The 20,160-nt window shown below is 33.8% G+C and overlaps 1 protein-coding gene across 11 annotated transcripts in view; it reads right to left on the reverse strand.

The window, feature by feature from the left end:
* Positions 1-20,160, reverse strand: part of FAM135A (family with sequence similarity 135 member A) — a 113,547-nt gene that overhangs the window by 13,174 nt on the left and 80,213 nt on the right. For 6 of the 11 annotated variants that reach the window (XM_074333159.2, XM_088795631.1, XM_019749327.3 and 3 more), the window contains 8 exons: positions 12,262-12,335; positions 10,706-10,860; positions 8,131-10,486; positions 6,484-6,644; positions 4,490-4,581; positions 3,882-3,979; positions 1,858-2,009; positions 211-321 (listed from right to left, as the gene is read on the reverse strand). In XM_074333159.2, coding sequence (XP_074189260.2) covers positions 211-321; positions 1,858-2,009; positions 3,882-3,979; positions 4,490-4,581; positions 6,484-6,644; positions 8,131-10,486; positions 10,706-10,860; positions 12,262-12,335 — 3,199 coding nt within the window. The remainder of the gene's footprint in view (positions 1-210; positions 322-1,857; positions 2,010-3,881; positions 3,980-4,489; positions 4,582-6,483; positions 6,645-8,130; positions 10,487-10,705; positions 10,861-12,261; positions 12,336-20,160) is intronic. The other 5 variants (XM_074333162.2, XM_074333161.2, XM_019749332.3 and 2 more) reach the window with 2 other exon arrangements.

A 20,160-nucleotide genomic window follows, 5' to 3' on the forward strand; every position in this document is an offset into this window, starting at 1 on the left:
TGTAGCTCATAAAACATAAATACAATCACGAGAAAATTAAACCATGCTATGGATTGCTTAGTCTTAATTGTAAGTCTGCTATTTCATTACTAAGAAATTATAATCAACTAAACTTTTTTAATCACCAGAAAGATATGGTGATGATTTATTTACTAAAAGTTTATTTTAAAAAGGATGTGAATGTTTTCAAAACTGTTACTATACACTTACCTGCTTTATTACTAAGCTTGTATAAGAAAGTTTGGCGAGGGTCTGAATGATCTCGACATGTCAATTGCAAAAGAGAACCTGATTTTTTCCATTTTTGCATAAACCACAGACCTAGAGAGTTATAAATCATATGTAAGTATAACTTGAAATATATGGTAACATATGCCAAGATTATGAATTTTAATATATATTTCATTTCAAAAAAGATATCCCTCAAATTAGCATTTGTTGACTAATATATTTGCAAAGTATTTCCATTTTCTGATAACAAATATACATATACATACATAGGTTAACTATAGGTTAATCGTGGTTGATAATTGTGGCTTGCTATTTCTTTCTCAAACAGTAATAAAATAAATAATAGTTTACAAAGAACAAGTTTGGGAAAAGTGTACCTTTAGATATATTTGCTCAAATTATAAAGCAGAGGGGGAAAAAACTTCAAACACAGTAGTAGATCCAAATGCCTAAGCACAGAGTTTTGAGACTATAAATAATAAGTTAAGTTAATGGTAGACCAATTGTATAAAGACCAACGCTTAGAATGAGCAATTGATTAATGTTTTCTAGTAATAGCTGAATATAACTTAACTTTCATATTTAATTGTATTTCTTTATATTATCAGTTACCCATATTTAATGCATCTTCCCCTTATGTGAAACCCTAATCACTCTGGAACTGGTTTTAAAGATTGTGGAATATTCATTGCCATTTATGGTGCTTCTAATATTACAGAGGGAACAGGAGAAGAAAAGAGGAAGAAGAACCCTTTAATTGATTAAATCTGATCATTATAAGCATGTCTAAGGAAAACTTTAGTGAAGAAAGAAATTCGAAGTACTACATCTTATTCATACTGGGTTCTATCGTTCATTATTTATGTATTTCATTTTTCTCATGTCCTCTTTTTGAAACTAAAAACCTAGAGCCACCTATATTTTGAAAGCCACCATTTGATACAAAGGAAAATGGTTTTCTTTTTTTGTCAAGAAAAGGAGTGGAAGAGAAAATGGAAATAAGAGTTTCAAGACTCAATGAAATCTAATTTATTCTCTCAATGGGAATCAATTGACTAAACTATAAAAAAACGTTTTAGAAATCTAAGGACAAACCAAACCAAATAAAAGGCAAGTCAAGAATCAAGATCTTTCTTAGTGAGAACATTTATTCTAATCAAAATTGGGCTCTTGACTTTAATTTAAATTCTTCAAAAATTTTAGAATTTATTTTCTCATAAAATCCCTTTGTTGTTATCAAACAAAAATCAGAGTTAACATTTTATATAAAATATGTTACAACATTATAATATATTAAATATAGACATTTATTCATTATCTGTTCAACTAATGGAACGGAACGACCTGTTTATACGATGAACATTTACTGAAAATATTTAGACAGTTTAATGAAAAAAAGAAAAAAATGCTCAGGCCTTTTGACAAGTATCTCAATATGATAAGATGCATTTTCTGAAATGACTTATCAGCTTATTTCATGTGCATGACAAAACAGAAAAATAGCTACAGCTTTTGTTTTATGAAATTCAAAGTATTTGACAAGTTGGCTCTAACAAACACCAGAAAATATTAAATTTGTACTTAAATTTTTCTCCCCATTTTATACTGAACAACAAAATGTTTTACCTGTGTTAACAAGAGCACTGCTATTGTAGAGTGTACCAAGGTGAGGTCCAGAAAGAGATAGAAAGGTATGAAGTTTGTTGAGGTAATATTTAAACCTTGGCCTGGTAAGCACTGAACGGATTATTAAATTGCCCAATGAATGTCCAATAAAGCTTTAAGAGAAAAAAAAATAATGTTTCTCCTATAGTATTAGTTTTAAAAACAAACATCAAAGCTGATATCACTAATACATTAATGTGAAATATTAAGAATTTTAAAATTTCCACTATGTTTTAAAATTATGGTTTGATAATGTAGTAGAAAATTCCTATTATATAATTGTAATGCTTGTTCTTATAGAAACAAGACATTACTTATCAGAAAATTTTTACTCATAATAGCTTGTACCTGCTTAGAAATAAATACATTTAAAAAGTAATAATACATTGACTAGATGATAAATTTGCCTCCTTAGGTACACACAATTATTTACTTAAGTCATGATTTAAAACAAAATAATTAAATTGCACGTGTAAGGATGACTATAAGAAATTATATACCCATTTCTCTTATTCTCTGGTACACACTAAAAAATGTGAGGGTTCTTTGATAAAGTACTTTCAAGGCACAGGTAAAACATGTATTTTCCTACTATAAGTCTAAGGTTATACCAAAAGAATAACTAATATTTATAAAGCACTTCACTTTTATTAAGGAATAAATCAAAAGAGCCCTTTTGTTTAGTATTATTTTATAATAGACAGTATGTGAATCCCTGGGGACAATTAACTGACAGAAGAGAGCTTGAAAGCTATTGTGCTACGCAACACTGGCTTACACATATAACTAGTAAGAAGCTCAGGACAAACTTCCTTCCCAAATTGAAGTTCTTAAAGCTGTGGGGTGAGAGTTATGATGGTAACTAACAGTCCTCAATCAGTCAGACCTGGCTTTTGGATAATGGTTTATTTTAACTGCCAGTCTCAACTGAAAGAGGGCATACTTTTCGTGGATGAATGAAAAAACTGAAATAATATATTACTTTCTCATCATAAATAAATAAAAGGAATACAAGATCACTGTAGAAAATTTAGTAAAGAAACCACATTTTAAATTCTATAAATGGAGAGATTAATTAGAACAAGAAAATAATCTCTCCTCCCCTCAATAAACTTGCATTAAAAATCATGTTCTGATTTTTAACAGAAATCTGTTTTTAAAAAATGATTTCAAATACAAATCTGCTTATCTCTTTTCTTAGTCCCTACTCTACTTTAGAATGGAAACAAATGCTATAAAAGCCTACAGTATAGAGTCAGCTTCTTCCTCTAACCTAGTTGGGATATGAAAGTAGTCAGTTTATTCCATTCTTTTCGAGGCAGGAATATTAGTTTTGACTTTTTATTTAATTCGTAATGGATTAGAAGAAACAAATTCTTTTCTCTTTCCCACGTCTATCCACAGTATCTGATTAAATAATGAGCTTATGTTGATCATCATCTCTTGCTTGTAGAAACCTGACTCACAAAGTATAGTCCTGAAACTGTGAAAAATATTTTTATTGTCTCTTTTTTAATATATGAGTATATCCATTTCCTTATAACCTTTCTTTCTGTTAACAGCTTTTGATATATAATTCATATACGATATAAGTCGTCCATTTAAAGTATGCAATTTATTGGTTTTTAGTGCAATCAGAGTTGTACAACCACTACTACGAGAAATTTTGTAACATTTTCAACCACCTCAAAAAGAAATCCTGTACCCTTTAGCTATCACTACCTGCATTTTCCATTTCCCCCAGCTCTAAGCAATCACTAACCTTCATCTCTTTATATGTTTGCTAATTCTGTACAATTCATATAAATGGAATCATGTAATATGTGGCCTTTCCCAAAATCTTTTAATTTTTTTTCTCTTTAAGTTAAATTCAGCTGTGGTCTCCTATATTTCAGAACAGGACAACAAAACTATCATAAATTCTGTTTAGTTTTTCTGTAATTCATAGAGATATAAAAACAGTTGTGTAATATTATAAAAGTTACCTTATTTTTGAGAGTGTTAGACTATATATCTGAATATACTGTATTATCTCATCTAGAAGGCGATCAGTCATGCTATCAAAATCAGCAAAAGTATCATTCTAAACAAAAGCAAAACAGACACATTATATACTGAATTTGTATAATCACATGAAAAACTGAATATAAATATTATGTTTAGTTTAGGCATTAGAAACACGGTTAAGACCAGTCTTTTTTTTTTTTTTTTAGAGACGTTAGTGTGAAAGTAATAGTCATTGTATTAAAATGAGCAAAAAGAGTGAGTTTCTAGGGGAAAAAAGGTTCAAAGTTCTTAATAACATTTCACTTAGTTGTTTGTTTAGCTCACTGCCAACATTTAACATAAGGTTATTTATAATGGTTTAGTTAATATTTTCATAGAAATGTGAAATTCTAGAAATTTTGCTCATGTGAAGAGCTCATAAATTGACCTGTAAATCATTTCTATTTTTTTGGGAAATGTATTAACGTTAAATTTTATAGAAATCAGAAAAATTATTTCTACTACTACAGACATTTTGTAGTAAGCAAGTAATAGGTAGAAACTAGTACAAAAATGTTTGCTTCCACTGAAAACACTGATGTTGTACCTGATTTCTCTCAGACATAAGAAAATCAATTCTTCCCCCGGGTAGTCCAAGTTCAATATAAGTTTTTACTAATCGCAAATCTGCACTGTTACCTAGAAAATGAAGAAAATGAAAAATTATGTCTAAAGGATGAGATAAAGTAAAAGGTATAAAGTGCATCATCATATATTTTTACAGTTCTCAAAGACAAGTTTATGGCATGTGCCAATTTTGAATAGACAATCCAGTCTGAAATAAGAGTTCTCAATTTTTGTTGCAAAGCTATTTCTATGAGCCAGACAATGTCGTTCAACAATTTTGTTCCTTAGGAGGTTTTGGTCACACCGATGCTTTCACGTTCCCCTCTAATGGTGCACTTGTTTCACTGGTAGCACTCACTCAGGTACATGCTTCCTATGTAGTTGTGAATGACTGACTAAAGTACTGCCTACCATCACTACTCTAGATGCATTTTAGATTTAGATTTAATCTGATCACTTTCCTTTGGTGGTACTGGTATATATGTATGGAAATAAAAATCCATTTAAATAAACTAGGATAGTTTACTAATTTAGAAGATATCTAGAAATATAAAATATTTATAATCCCTTGGGTTTACTTACGAATATAAACATGTCATCATCCATTGCTGAATTTTTACTTTACCCTTCCAATATTTATATCTTTTACATATTTCATGCACTGACAGATATAACTGTTTTATTCCTGATTTTAAAAGGGACACCTGTAGTGTTTCACCACTAAGCATATGTTTTCCACTGGCTGGGAATACATATGCTTAATCATATTAATGCACTATGGCTAGTGCTAATGAAGGCTTCTAGTTTAGTGCTTAGTTGTCATAACTGGGAATGAATACTGCATTTTTTTCAATAGTTTTTTTCTTGATTTGCTGATGTAGTATAGTTTATTAATAAATTTCTTTATATTTACTTATGTTTGCATTCTGGGAATTAAATCTTATTTGCTAGAGGGTTCTTCGGACATTTTAAAAATTAATTAATTAAATTTCTGCAATACTGTTAGTTTTATTAAGTGTATTTATGTTAAACTGATCTACTGTTTTTGGGGGTATGGGTGTGATATGTTTTTCCTACTTGGTAAGAAGGTTAGGTTAACTTCAAGGAATAAAATGGGCTGTACACAGTCTTTTTTTTCTATTATTTTGCAACAATTTATATAACATAGGGATAATGTGTTTCTAGAAAATTTCAAAGATGAATGTGCCAGAGATTCTCTGAAGGATAATTATTTGAAAATATTATTATTGGGGTGGAAGAGGTTAGTATTGGAGGTATTTCATTTCTTGAGAGTCAGCTGTTGTTGTTTTTTTAAAGAAAAATCTCAATTTCATGAGCATTTACTAGCTCAGAACTGTATTTAGTATTTTTACAATCCATAAAACCTTTTGTCAACTTGTTCTTACAGAATAACATCATAATACAGTAACACCCCACTAGTCTAGACATATTTGGTATCTTTTAATATAACTCCTAATCAAGAAAAAAAGTCTGCTGAGTAACCCAAATAGCTGCCATCTATAACAAAAAACCATAGCACTAAAACCAGGTATTTAGAATTTAAAGTATACTCTAATTAATCAGTGAATCTTTAATTTTCAGGTGTTGATTTTTCTAGTCCGTCAGGTTTAAAGCCTCAAGCTAAAAGGAAAGTAGGAAGACTATCAAAGGGAGACAAAATGATTGCTATGAGGTGACAGCTGGAAAAAAACACAGAGAGAAGACAGAAAAATCCAAAGTTAAATAAACTGCTGGCACATGGATGTCAATTCCATGGAAAATTTACTTAAAAGAAAATCTAATAAGATGCTTAGCAAAATTAAGCATATTGCTGTTTTAAAATATATTTAAGATTCAATTTGTTTAAGCAATTTAAAAAATCTTCTTTTCAGTTTAAAGGTGAAATAAAACTAAATGAGATCTATGAGGAAAAGAACACCATTGAGTTGCTTTGGGTCACCAGCTGTTTCATACCATCTAAACCATGCACACAGACGATGAGATGAACACCCTCTCCAGAGCCGTCCTCGTCTTCCATGCTGAAGTACGGCACTGAGGACGCCAGCAGGGGCACATCACTGTACATGAACCCGGGCAGTTTCAGTTGCTTCAGTTCTTCTCTTGCCTGAAGGAAGCTGAAGCAAAATATTATAAAAGATACTCTTTACAAAGTATTATACTCAGTTTGTAGAACCAAAAAGACAATCTGCTGAATTTATGGACTTTCATAGAAAAGAAAACCCAGCAATATGTGATTTTAAACTAATCAAAATATGTGGGATCACCTAAACAATTTAGAAATAACAGAGTAATTTTCTTTACAATTTTAATACATATTCTGATCAAATACAATGAATATTTTAAACCTGAAATCACTTTAAACATATTCTTTTAAATCTGAAATCAACTAAGAAAATATTTGGGGTGGAGTTATGCTTCATACAAAGTTTTATATTGTATGCATAGAAAAGCCGGGAGAAGCACTGGAAAGATGACTGATGTTTATCCTGTAATCAAATCTTGTCCTTTCTGCTCCTTTTTAATCTTACACAAACAGAAGGGAAGGAGCTATTTTACAAAGTGTAACAGTGAGAACGGTAGTTATATAGTATTCAGTAGATTACATTATTTGTATTTTTTTTGTATTGGTAGTCTAAAAATAGCAACAAGAAGAAGCAGAACTAAGGAGGGGATGTGACTAAATATAATTGGTGGCAGACACTCATTTGGAATGAGGGATTAATCAACTCGGAGATTGCAAACATCAAAAATTTTAACTTTGGTAATATTGTATCATTTGGATGCATAAAAGTAAAACTAAAAGAAGCTACACTAAACCGAGTAGGACGCACTGGGTGAAACACATAGACCATTGTTTTCATTAATGATTCAGGAATAGCTGAGGTACACAGAGGAGGTAATTCTTTAATGGGCTGTTATCACCTCACTGGTTTCACTAGCTTTAGGCACCATGGATCGTAATTATGTGTACGAATCAGAACAATTTGGGAACTTTAAAATCTACTGTTGACATGACCAGACCTTTCACTCTAGGGATTATAACTCCATCTGGGGTAAGGTAGTAGAATATTTTGAGAACCAGTAGCAGGCTAGTAAAACTATGTCATCAATTTTTTCTGGATTTTTTGCTGGTCCATGAAATCTCAATTCTGGAAATCACTGATTTAGCTGAGGCTACCTGAGTCTGGTAGGTTTAGGAAGTTACTGCTAGCCTCTTAGTCATCATCTAATATTGTCCATATTAGCCAGATGTACTTGTAAAACCTAACTTTTGTCTGGGAGTTAGTTAACGGGGGAGAAATAAGGCACTGATGAAAAAAGGGTTTTAACCTCGATTATTCCATATTTCTAACAAAACTACCAATGGAAAATTTATATCAGGAATGTCTAGCTTATAGAAAAAAACAATCACACAGGAAACTACAGGTCTGTCAAATTGTAAAATGAGTTCATTTCTCCATTTTAGATAGTTACTCAAAGAATCACTTTTTTGTATTACACAAGCCAGAGAAGATGAAATATATATGTTATCAGAGAAATAAATAAATAAATATCTTTACGTATATTCAGGAGCACATGCTCTCATGCTCCATTACTTACGCTTGTATTTGAGGTTTTGGTGAATTTTCATACCAGGAAACTGATGAAGTGAAGTTGTAAGAAGTGCTGCTTGGCTGCTTTGTAATGGCATCAAATTTACTTTTAGAAGAATACTTATTAACACTACAAGGAGACTCTCGTGGTGCAGATGGGAAAGACAAACAACCCGAAGTACAGACAGTAGGCATATTTATACCATCCCTCAGAAATTCACTGTTTATTTGTTCTGCTTTTATAAGTCTTTCTTCTTCTAGTGCATCTCTGTTTGTACAGTGAGCATTTACTGTTCCATCCAAAGCTGCATAATCTGTTTCTTCATAATACCCATTTTGAACCATTTGTTGATCCTGCTCTTCCTCCTCGTCCTCTTTACCCTGTTCCTCCTGAAGATTACTACTTCCTTTTTCAGAAGCTTCCTTTTGAGGGCTCACTGAATTGCTGTAGCTAATAGCACATGTGTCAGAAATATCCGCACTGCTTTGAGAGCCAAAATAATTTTCCACAAGCCCTTGTTTTACCATATCAGGACTGGCTGAAAAAGGGTCGCTTATACCCGGATGAGTTTCATTTTTAACTGTAGGGGTTTCTGAATTTATTTGCTTGAGATCTAATGCATCACTATTTTTTCTTTTCACAGTTCTATCTTCACTAACTTCTGTATTAGTAGAAATGGAACCTGAAACAACACAAGGGATGCCTAAACAAACAAGTTTTGAATTTAATGCAATTGCTGTCCCTATAGCGTTATTAGATTTATCAGGACTCTGGGAGTCTTTACACATAGTGTCCAAGTTAGATTTGGAGCTGCAACTACTTTTCACATCACCGGAAGTATCTTCATCTGAAAAAACAAATTGTAAAGGGTCTTTAGTGCTTGAATTTAAGGAATGTATTGCTATAGTTTCATTGTCCAAATGCCCCGAAAATATGACACTCTGCTGTTGCAAAACAATACTTGATTTTTTAGCATCATCACATTTTGACAAATCAATTGTTTCTAGAGTTGTTAATATAGTTTTGCTATCGCTTGGGTGGCATTCAGGTGTAACAGATTTCTTAGAATTTTCATCAGGTGACAGTTCATCATCAGAAGGTAGAGAGTTTATGGATGTCAAAGATGACTGTATTTCACTTAAAGCACTTGTACTCTCAGTACAATGACTTCCTAATGAAAATTTTGTATTACAATCAGGTTTCATCAAAAGCTGAGGAAATAATCTTTCATTATTGTAAGGACCTTGCCCTTGCACAGTTTCATATACTGCATCAGGGTTTGGATGTGTTGCAAAAGAACTTGGTTCACTTTCAACACCTGAATCTGAAAATCTAGATGAGGCATATGTGGCATTAATATCTGGCAACTTAATTGTATCTCCACTTACTACAACATGGTATTCTTTTGTAGAAGTAGGTTGATTACTTCTTAACTTAGCTAATGATTCTCCAACAGAACGACACTTTGTGTCCTGCAAAGCTTCCTTTTCAAGTGTTAGTTCTATAGATTTAGATTTACCATTAGATTCTAAGGACTCAAAGTTGGGTAGTTGTAAACTATCCACAAATATTTCATCTTGTCGAAGCTCTGTCCAAGGTCCTATTTTAACAGTTATTTTCTCTCCACTGAAAGGATCTTTATTACAGGGCTTTACTTCAATTGTTCTAACGCCTGAAGATGGGTTTGTTTGATGATCATGGCAATCGTCTGATGAACTTCGGGTTGCCACATTGTGTTCCACTTGTGTAATTTCACTATCGTCCTGGGAGATATCAAGTTTACCTGAAATGGACAAATTTGCACAAAGATTTAGGCTGCCAGAGTTCAAAGGATCAAACAGGTCTGGTTGCATACTTTCAATATCTGGAGACTTTTGTTCGGTTCTCTCTGTATTAGTTGGCAAATAGCTAGCTTCCTTTTGACTTGTCTGTCTGACGTAGGTCTTTAGGTCACAATTATATCCACACACTGTGGGATCCTTCTGACTATGTGAAGGATTGCCTTCAAAGCTTTTAAAGAGATCATTTGCTGCTGCACTTTTCAAACATTTGTAGCCTACCAAAACCACAGAATCTTTAGAGTTCTGTTTTATTAATTTTTTTGTATTTTCAGGTTTCATTGTTTTCATGAGCTTAGTGACCTTAACCTTGGATTTATTTGATTCTTCATTCTTTCCTTTTAGAGATTTTGTGAGCTGCTTTTCACCTTCTGTATACCAAAAACTGGAGGCACCAGCAGGTCTGACTTTCACCTCTGGGCTAGAAAGTCCAGCTACAGAGCTTTCTTCAGTCTCATATTTATCCATTCTACTGGACTCTGATCTTTGAAGATTCTGAATTCCCATCCAGGGTGCATCTAAGTCTTTTATCCAAAGAAAAAAAAATTCAGGTTTAAAACAAGGTGGGAGAACTCACATGATTAAGTCTACTTTTTCTGACTATAACTTTCTAATATCCTCAAAAATAAATAAAACTGGAGGGGAAAAATGTCCCCACATTAGGGAATGGTTTTAGATATATTAGGAAGAATATACTGAAAATTACACACACAGCTTACATATTTTAGTTAGATTATACTTACCTTCAATAACTGAATCTAAATACCTATCTTCAAAGATTATAGGTAATGAATTGAGATCTCCATCTAATTCACTACATTCAATAGGTAGGGGTGGAAGAGAACTGCAGAAGGAAGTATTTTTGATAGCGGTGCACATCTGTAGATGACTCTGAGCACTGAAAAATATTTCTTAAGTCAGACTGTAATTTTTAAAAATTACACCCAATTCCACCTTATAGACTCTACCCATTCCCGTTCCCCTCCTCATTCCTGTACCCCTTCCTCAAAATGTAACCTCCTTATGAAAGAGTTCTTTGGTCAGAAATAAAAACTGGTAAAGTGAAAATTGTGGTTTGTTGACAATAAATTATTGGCTTATAAAATTATGGTTTGTTGATAAATTGTTTAATTTCTATTATATTCTCCTATACTTTTAAATGTTACTTCAAAGTGAGTTATCTATGTTTAATGTCTGAACTTCCTAATTTGCTAAGAATAGCATATAAGAGAAATACCAAAAGCTCAAATGCCTATTAATGATTTGATGATAGTGTTGGAAAAAAAAAAATGTGTTCCATGGCTATTGCTCTACTTAAAACATTTTGATGAATACAATTAACGGGTATTTAAAACAAAGTGTATAACTTTCTAGTACAAAAGAGTTTGTTTTAAAGAACATTTTCTCATGGAAAATTTCAAACAAATAAAAGTAAACAGAATAGTATAATCAACCCCATCACTCAGCTTCAACAACTAACATTTTGCCCTTCTTGTTTTATCTATACCCTCACTCACTACCTACCCCCACACTCATTATTATTTATAGTTTATTTTTTAGGTAAATTCACAGTTACTGAAATACACAAATCTTAGCTGTACAATTCTGACAAATGGATACATAACACCGAATATTTCCATCTACAAGGAGAGTACTCTCATGTCTTTCCAGACAAACTCCCAGCCCAAGTCACAAGACAACCACTGTTCCGACTTTGTTCACCTTAGTTTTGCCTGTTCCAGAACTTCATGTAAACAGAATCATACAGTATAGACTCCTTTATGTCTGACTTCTTTTGCTCAGTACAATGCCCTCAAATTATTCTATAAAGTCAAAGAAAACTGATCTGAATGTACTCAGTAGTGAAAAATGGATGGCATCTATTCTGGCTATTTTAACTGTAAGTCATTTGTATAACAGAAGGCAATGCCAGTCAGACTACTTATGAAAATCTGTAATATGTAACAATGAATGTAAGAGATTCTGACCTGTGAAAATAAAGATACAACAAGGTGGCCAAATAGAAGGGGAGCCAGAGCTGTATGGGACTACCAAGCTCACAGCAGACGAGACAGGGAGGGAGTGGGTAACAGTGCAATATGCTTTACATAAGGTATGGGTCTTTCATGAAGTAATTCGCAAGATTAAACCCAATTGAATTAAATGGGATGTCTGAACATCAAATTCTCCTATTTCCTGCATTTTAAATATTGTATATTCTGTCACTGATAAATTCTGAGATAGGTATCTTATGTAAAAGGCAATAAAATCATTTTAATTTCGGATTCATGCTACTCACTGAAGTTCCTGGTATGCAATGGCAGCATCTCTTGGATGTTCAAAACAAAAGAATGCTTCAGAAAATCTGCGTACCTGCAAAATTCCGAAAGGGGGTATGAATACTGTGGCACATTTGAAAATACCAATCAAGCATGGGATGGTAGGGAAAATAACTCCCTCCATTAGGCACGACCACCCCTGTGAGAATTAATATCCCTCTTCAGGGAGATTGCCAGGGCACTATATTTTGGTACTGCATGAAATAAAAGAAACAATAGACTGTAGAGTGAGAAATTTAGGCTTATATCATAGATCCACCACTTATCTTTCTTGAAGACAGGGACGTGTTTGTCTTATTCACCACGACAGCCCAATCCCATGAATAGTGCCCAACACATGGGATAAATGCCAGAATCAGCTAGTACTTCCCCCATGCTGTGTGCCAGGCATCAAGTATAAGCCAGCTGAATTGACTGACTTATTGGCACTGTGACTTTGGGCATTTCACCTTTGAGCCTCGGCTGACTCATTTTCAAAATCTACTTAATACCTGTTCTACTATGAGATTATTTTGAGCAGTTTTAAATCTGAAAAGTGTATATAAATATAAGCTATTATAATTGCCATTATAGCATTCACCACATTTTCCCCTAAAATAATTGTATATGTGAACTGTCTTCTCCCCTAATGTGTATTGTTCTTTAGAGTAGGAACCACATTTTGATGATTTTTGTTATCCCCGAAACATTTATCTTGCTACCGGTATGTCCCAGAAACAAGTACTTGATAAATGCTGGTTGAATCTAATTAAATATTTCTTCCATCATATTTACATTTTTACCCTTTCATTTCTAATTATGCTAAGAAAGGCTTTATCAGCTATTGGGGCAAAATGAAGCAACAGTAAGGAGATGGATAAGACGTTTTGTTTGGAGGGCACAGAGAAAAGAGAGACATTATTTTACATTTTGAAATTATATTACATCTAAGATTCTTTTCTAAAGAGAAACATGATTTAAGTTTCTTTGGTTTTAAACATACAATAAATTGGCGATATATTTGACTCAGTATCAAGATCTGGCCAGTTGAATTTCTGACTTATTAAGCTTGTTTCCCTAAGCAGATGAGCTAGGCTCTTCAGAGGAACAAATTAATGAGGGAGGTGGGGAGAGGAAGGTACAAGGCATCTCTGAGAAGGATGCATCTTGTGTCATTACTTTCAGATGTTGTCCAATTGCCTCTTCTCCCTCTCTAACACTAAGGAAAAAGTGAGAAAAAATACCTGCCTATCTATCTACTAGAGATGTTTTACCTGAGGGCTATGAAGTCTGAAGAAATGCAGCCCTAAGTCATATGGATTCCTGAAATTGGAGCTGGGCCTGCAAAACTGGCTAGTTGCTTTTCCTTCTCTCCCTACCATTCCTAATTCCCCCCTAGCTATCATTTCTTAACAACTTCTTACCTATCAGGCTCTATGCTAAGCATTGCATTTCCATTATTTGATGTAAACCATATAAAAACTCTATGAAGTAGAGTTTTAATAAGTGAGGAAATGGACACAAAGAAATTGATTACCTGTCCAAGATAACATAGCTTGTAAGTGATAAAGACGGAGTTCAAACAAACCTTCATTACTTGAAGATAAATACAATATAGTCTAACACCCAGTAGGCTGGCGTAATTACATCCATGCTCTACTCCTCTCATGTTTTTGCCTGTCTCTTGGCTGTGTAGTTTGTAACATCTATTGTGTTTCACTAACACTGGGCAGTGGTCTATTTGCCTGTCTCACTTTGATCAAGGACAAAAATGAATTGCTAAGTTTCCTAGATCATATAACTCTGGGGTTATTTGGATCTTATTGCCGGATCTTATTTCTCAGGAAGATTGAATTCAACTACAAACATCATCCTCACTTAGGTCAAGTGATTTGAGATACAGCTATTTTTGAATCCATGTATAATGCTTTCACAGGAGATATTATGCCAAGTCATTTGTATAACACGAAACTTTGTTTTTCATTAGTTTGGTAAGGGTCTATTCGTGATCGCCATAGCATAACAACTTGTTTCGGTTTTTAGAGAATCTTTACAAAGTTGGTTTACATTGACATTTGACACTTGCCAGTATAAAGTTGAATTCCTAGGAATAATGACTAAATGTGAGTACGTATCTTTGACTCCCTTTTTTTATTGATTTTGTTAGTAACTTGTAAAAGCATCTAAAACACTATCACTGACTGAGGTATTTCAAGCTAATATGCCTTCACTAAGTATTTTTCAGAGATAAACACTTTAGTGACTGCATTCTCTGAGCATTTTGTTTTGGCATGCTCTTTTTAAAGTCACTTAAGGAGACTGTTTCTTTCATTTGTCACCATGTTTCATATTACCCTAATCTTTGACTTTATTTCCTGTTATCTTAAAGACAATAGGTTTTTGTCCTTATTTTGTGTTCAAAATAAAGTTCAGAGAGCACTCAGTAACATGAAAATGTTTGTGAAAACTTAAATAAGAAGTAATTTTCTCTTTTTTGCAGGATAATTTTTTTAAGAGGGGAAAACATCTCACTTTATATGAGTATATATGCCAATATTAATTAAAGCCATCAACATTTATTCCCCTTCACTTTTGTCACCTGTTAAGTTCTTAAACAGAAGAGGCAGATATTAGATTTCATGCCTGGTTTTCTTTTTTATGCCTGGTTTTCAAAATAAGTAACCAATGATAATTCAAGAAGCTTGTATTTGAGTTTATAAAATTTAGATGTCTTGAATGTAAACGTTTTATGTTAGGCATCTGAGGACTAGGAATTAAAAAAAAATCAAATATATACCAATATCAGACATAAGAGTCTACTATAACATGGATATATACATTAAGTAAATTTAGATTACAAAAAACTTTTCTCCCACTTGCCATGTGGATTTTTCCCACTGCGTGTAATAAATTAATGATTCTAAGAAAACTGTATTAGTAGCAGCCATAAACATGAAACTTTCTCTCAATTTAAAAAAGGGTTAAGTTTTATCATTTAAAAATTTTACCATGAAAATAACTGCTGAAGGGTCTTAATTTATAAGACCCTTGTATTGGGAAAACTTGAGTTTAAGACTTTTCTTCCTGTCCTCATATTCTGTGCCTCAAAGAACACTATTAAGAGAGTAAAAAGTCAAAACATAGAAGAAACTATTTGAAAATCATCTATCAGACAAGAGTCGTTTTGAATATATAAAAAATTTCTACATCTCAATAACAAAATGACAAACAACCCAATTAAAAAATGGGCAAAGGACTTTGAATACAATATTTCCTTGAATATGCATTTCTCAAAGAAGATACACAAATGGCCAACAAACACACAAAAAGCTGCTCAGTATCATTAGTCATTAATGAAATGCAAATCAAAACCACAATGCAATGAAACACCATTTTGCAACCTACTAGGTGGCCATAATAAAAATAACAAAAACGAAAAACCATAAAGTAACAAGTGTTTGTGAATATGTGGAGGTACTGGAACACTCGTATATTACCGGTGGGAATGTAAAATGGTGCAATTGTTGTGGAAAATAATTTGGAGGTTTCTAAAAAAGTTAAACATAGAGTTACCATACAACTCAGCGATTCCACTCCTAAGTACAAGGTCTGACAATTAAGTTCTCAAACTTGTTGCAACAATGTTACAAATCTTTTTTGATATCAGCGGGATTGTTCATTATAAATTTGTACCAACTGGACAGTTAACCAAGTCAAAATTGCTTTGAAGGGTGGACTAGGTGCTGGCGTCAATGCATAGCTCCCCAGGGGAGTACTTCGAAGGTGACCACAGTGATATTCAGCAGTGAGGTATGTAGCACTTTTTCTAGGATGAGTTTGTGAACTTAATTGTCAGACATTGAGGGTTTATTTCTGGCTCTCAATTTGATTACATTGATTTACTTGTTGATTTTTATGCCAGTACGACACTGTTTTGATTACTGTAGGTTTGTAGTATAGTTTGAAATCAGGACATGTCGATGCTTCCAGCTTTGCACATTTCTCAGGATGGCTTTGGCTCTTTGGGCTCTTTTATGGTTCTGTACAAATTTTAGGATTATTTTTTTCTATTTCTGTGAAAAACGTGATTGGAATTTTTATAGGGATTGCATTGAATCTATAATAGCTCAGGTAGTATGGACATATTAATATTAATTCTTCTGATGAGTTCTTTCATCAAAGTCTTGTAGCTTTCAGCGTACAGAGTCTCCAGCTCCTTGGATAAATTTATTCCTAAGTGTTTTATTGTTTTTGATGCTATTGTGAATATTGTTTTGTTTGTTTTTCCGTTATTTCATTGTTAGTATATAAAATACAACTATTTTTGGATGTTGATTTTGTAGTCTACAACTTTACTGAATGTCCTACAACTTTACTGAATTTACTGATTAATTCCAACAGTTTTTGGTTGAGTCTTTAGAAAAGCTCATACATGTATCATCTTTGACCAGAAGATAATTTTACTTCTTCTTTTCTGTTTTGGATGCCTTTTCTTTTTCTTGTCTATGAGGTCTGACAATTAAGTTAGGCGAACTCATCCTAGAAAAAGTGCTACATACCTCATTGCTGAATATCACTATGGTCACCTTCGAAGTACTCCCCAGGGGAAGCTATGCACCAACGCCAGAGCCTAGTCCACCCTTCAAAGCAATTTTGGAACTCTTTTTCTGGAATAGCCATCAGAGTGGTCGTCATACTACCCTTGATGTCCTGAATGTCATCAAAATGTCTTCAATATTTCCTTTACCTTCAGGTAAAGAAAGAAGTCATTGGGGGCCAGATCAGGTGAGTAAGGAGGGTGTTCCAATAGTTACTTGTTTCCTGGCTAAAACCTCCCTCACAGACAGTGCCGTGTGAGCTGGTGCATTGTCATGATGCAAGAGCCATGAATTGTTGCCAAAAAATTCAGGTTGTCTAACTTTTTTATGCAGCCTTTTCAGCCCTTCCAAATAGTAAACTTGGTTAATTGTCCAGATGGTACAAATTCATAATGAATAATCCCTCTGATATCAAAACAGGTTAGCAACATTGTTGCAACAAGTTCACGAACTTAATTGTCAGACCTCATATTTGTGAATTTTCCAGATTTCCTCCTGTTAATTGATTTCTACTTTCATACCATAGTGATGGGAAAGACACTCAGTATGATTTCAATTTTCTTAAATTCGCATAGACTTGAACTTTGACTTATCAATTGATCTATCCTGGAGAAAGTTCTGTGTGTGCCTGAGAAAAATATGTACCGTGTTTCCCCCAAAATAAGACCAGGTCTTATATTAATTTCTGCTCCAAAAGACGCATTAGGGCTTATGTTCAAGGGACGTCATCCTGAAAAATCATGCTAGGGCTTATTTTTCGGTTAGGTCTTATTTTGGGGGAAACATGGTATTCTGCTGCTGTTGGATAGAATGTTCTTATGTTTGTTAGGTCTATTTGATGTAAAGTATGGTTCAATCCAATGTTTCCTTGTTGATTTTTGTGGCCAGATGATCTATCCATTGTTGAAAGTGTAGTATTAAGACCCTTTCATTATTGTATTGCTTTCTATTTCCCTTCAGATCTGTATTTGCTTAATATATGTAGGTGCTCTGATGTTCAGCACATGTATACTTACATTGTTAGATCTTCTTGATGAATAGCTCCCTTTTGTCTTTACCTTATGATCCCTTTTGATCCCTTTTGTCTTTACTTTAATGACCTTTGTCTCTTGTTACTATTTTGACTTGTCTAGTTTTTTGTGATACAAGTATAGCTATCCTTGTTCTCTGTTGGATTCCACATGCATGGAGTATCTTTTTCCACCACTTCACTTTGAGCCTGTGTGTGTCCTTAAAGCTAAAGTGAATCTCTTGTGGGGAGCATATGGTTGGTTCTTTTTCCTTTAACCATCCAGCCACTCTATGACTTTTGATTGGAGCAGTCAATCCATTTACATTTAGAGTGATTACTGATATGTAAGGAATTACTAATACCATGTTATTGTTTTTTGGATGTTTTATAGTTCCCTCATTCCTTTTTTCCTATCTTGCTGCCTTCCTTCGTGAACTGATGATTTTCTATGGTGATAAGTTTTGATTTTCTTCTTTTTTGATGTCACAATTTACCTCTTTACATATTGTGTATCCACTAACAAATTATTGTAGCTATAGTTATTTTTAATACTCTTGTCCTTTAACATTTATACTAGATTTAAATAGTCAACACACCACCATATTACTGTATTCAAGTATTCTGAATTTATATACTTACTTTTACTGGTGCATTGTTATTTTCACGTTATAATTAGTATTGTTTTATTTCAGCTTGAGAATTGTTTTCTGCATTTCTTGTAATGAAGGTCTAGGGTGATGAATTACCTCAAGAATTTTATTCATCTGAGAAAGTGTATTGACTGCTAGATAGAATATTCTTGGTTGGCGGTTTTTTACTTTCAGCACTTTGAATATATTATCCCACTCTCTCTTCTAGTCTGTAAGGTTTCTGCTAATAAATCCACTGATATAGCCTTATGGGGGTTCCCTTGTAGGTTACAATCTTCTTTATTCTTGCTGATTTTAAGATTCTCTCCTTGTGTTTGATTTTTGACAGTTTTATTATAATGTGACTTGGAGAGGACTTCTTTAAGTTTAGTTGGTTTGGGGACCTATGAGCTTTATGTACTTGGATACCCCGGTCACTTCCCATAGTTGGTAAGTGCTCAGTAATTATTACTTTAAATAAGCTTTTTGCCCCCTTCTTCCTCTCTTCTCCTTCTGGAACTCCAGGTTTGCAAATTGTTTCTTTTGATGGTATCCTATAGATCAGGAAGGTTTTCTTCACTCTTTTTCATTCTGTTTACTTTGTTTTCCTCTGACTGGATAATTTCCAAGTTCCTCTCTTTTATCACACAGATTCTTTTTCTGTTTGGTCCATTCTACTGTGAATACTCTCTGACTATTTATCATTTCATTCACTGAATTCTTCAGCTCCAGAATTTCTGTTTGGTTCTTTTTATAATTTCTATCTCTACATCTATTAAACTTCTCATTTTGTTTGTGTATTGCTTTCCTGATTTTATTGCATCATCTTTCCTGTGTTTTCTTACAAGAAAACACTGAGTTTCCCTACAACAGATATTCTCAGCTGTTTATGGGGCAAATCATAGACCTCTACATCTTTGGATCAGATTATTGTGATCCTTTGGTGATGTTGTTTCCTTGACTTTTTATGATACTTTGAGTTCTGTGTTGCTATCTTCACATTTGAAGATGGAGTCACCTCCTTCAGTATTTACTAACTCTCTTTGGGGCAGAAATACCTTTCTTCAGCCCTACCAGAGATTCTGCAGCTTTCTTAGACCTTCTATAGACACACCTGATCTACACTTTTTGCTTCCTCTTATGGCAGAATTCTTAAGCTTCTCTCCAACCTGTAATGCACTAGGCCAAGTGCTGACAGCCTATCTTTAGTTTCCCAAAGGTGGTGATACAGCTCAATTTTGTGGTCTATCCCTAACTTGCAGATACAGGTTTGCCAAAGCTTGCTTTCACTGCTGTACCGCTGCCTTTGGTAGTGCAGATAGGGAGCCACCTGCTGTGTGGGGGATGCATGTGGGATGATGGAGGTACTCATGGCCAGTTGGGGGTATCTGCAGGTGAGGCTTTCCCAACAGCTCACAGGCAGATGTCTTGATGACCTCTGTGATGTAGTTAGTAGGATCCACATTCCTTAATACCTTTGAGAGTCCCATCTGCTGCTCTCCTATCTCTTCCCATCCCTAGTCATGGAGCTTCCAATTTAGTACTCTGTATGGGGTCAGAGAGAGACATGACTCTCTCTGGCAGTGTCCTGCACAGCTGTGGAAGGTGGGTGCTCACTCATCTGCTCTTCTTTTCCCCTGT

Source organism: Rhinolophus sinicus, chromosome 2 (assembly GCF_057876585.1).
Source record: "Rhinolophus sinicus isolate RSI-liver-muscle chromosome 2, RSI-T2T, whole genome shotgun sequence".
NCBI lineage: Eukaryota > Metazoa > Chordata > Mammalia > Chiroptera > Rhinolophidae > Rhinolophus > Rhinolophus sinicus.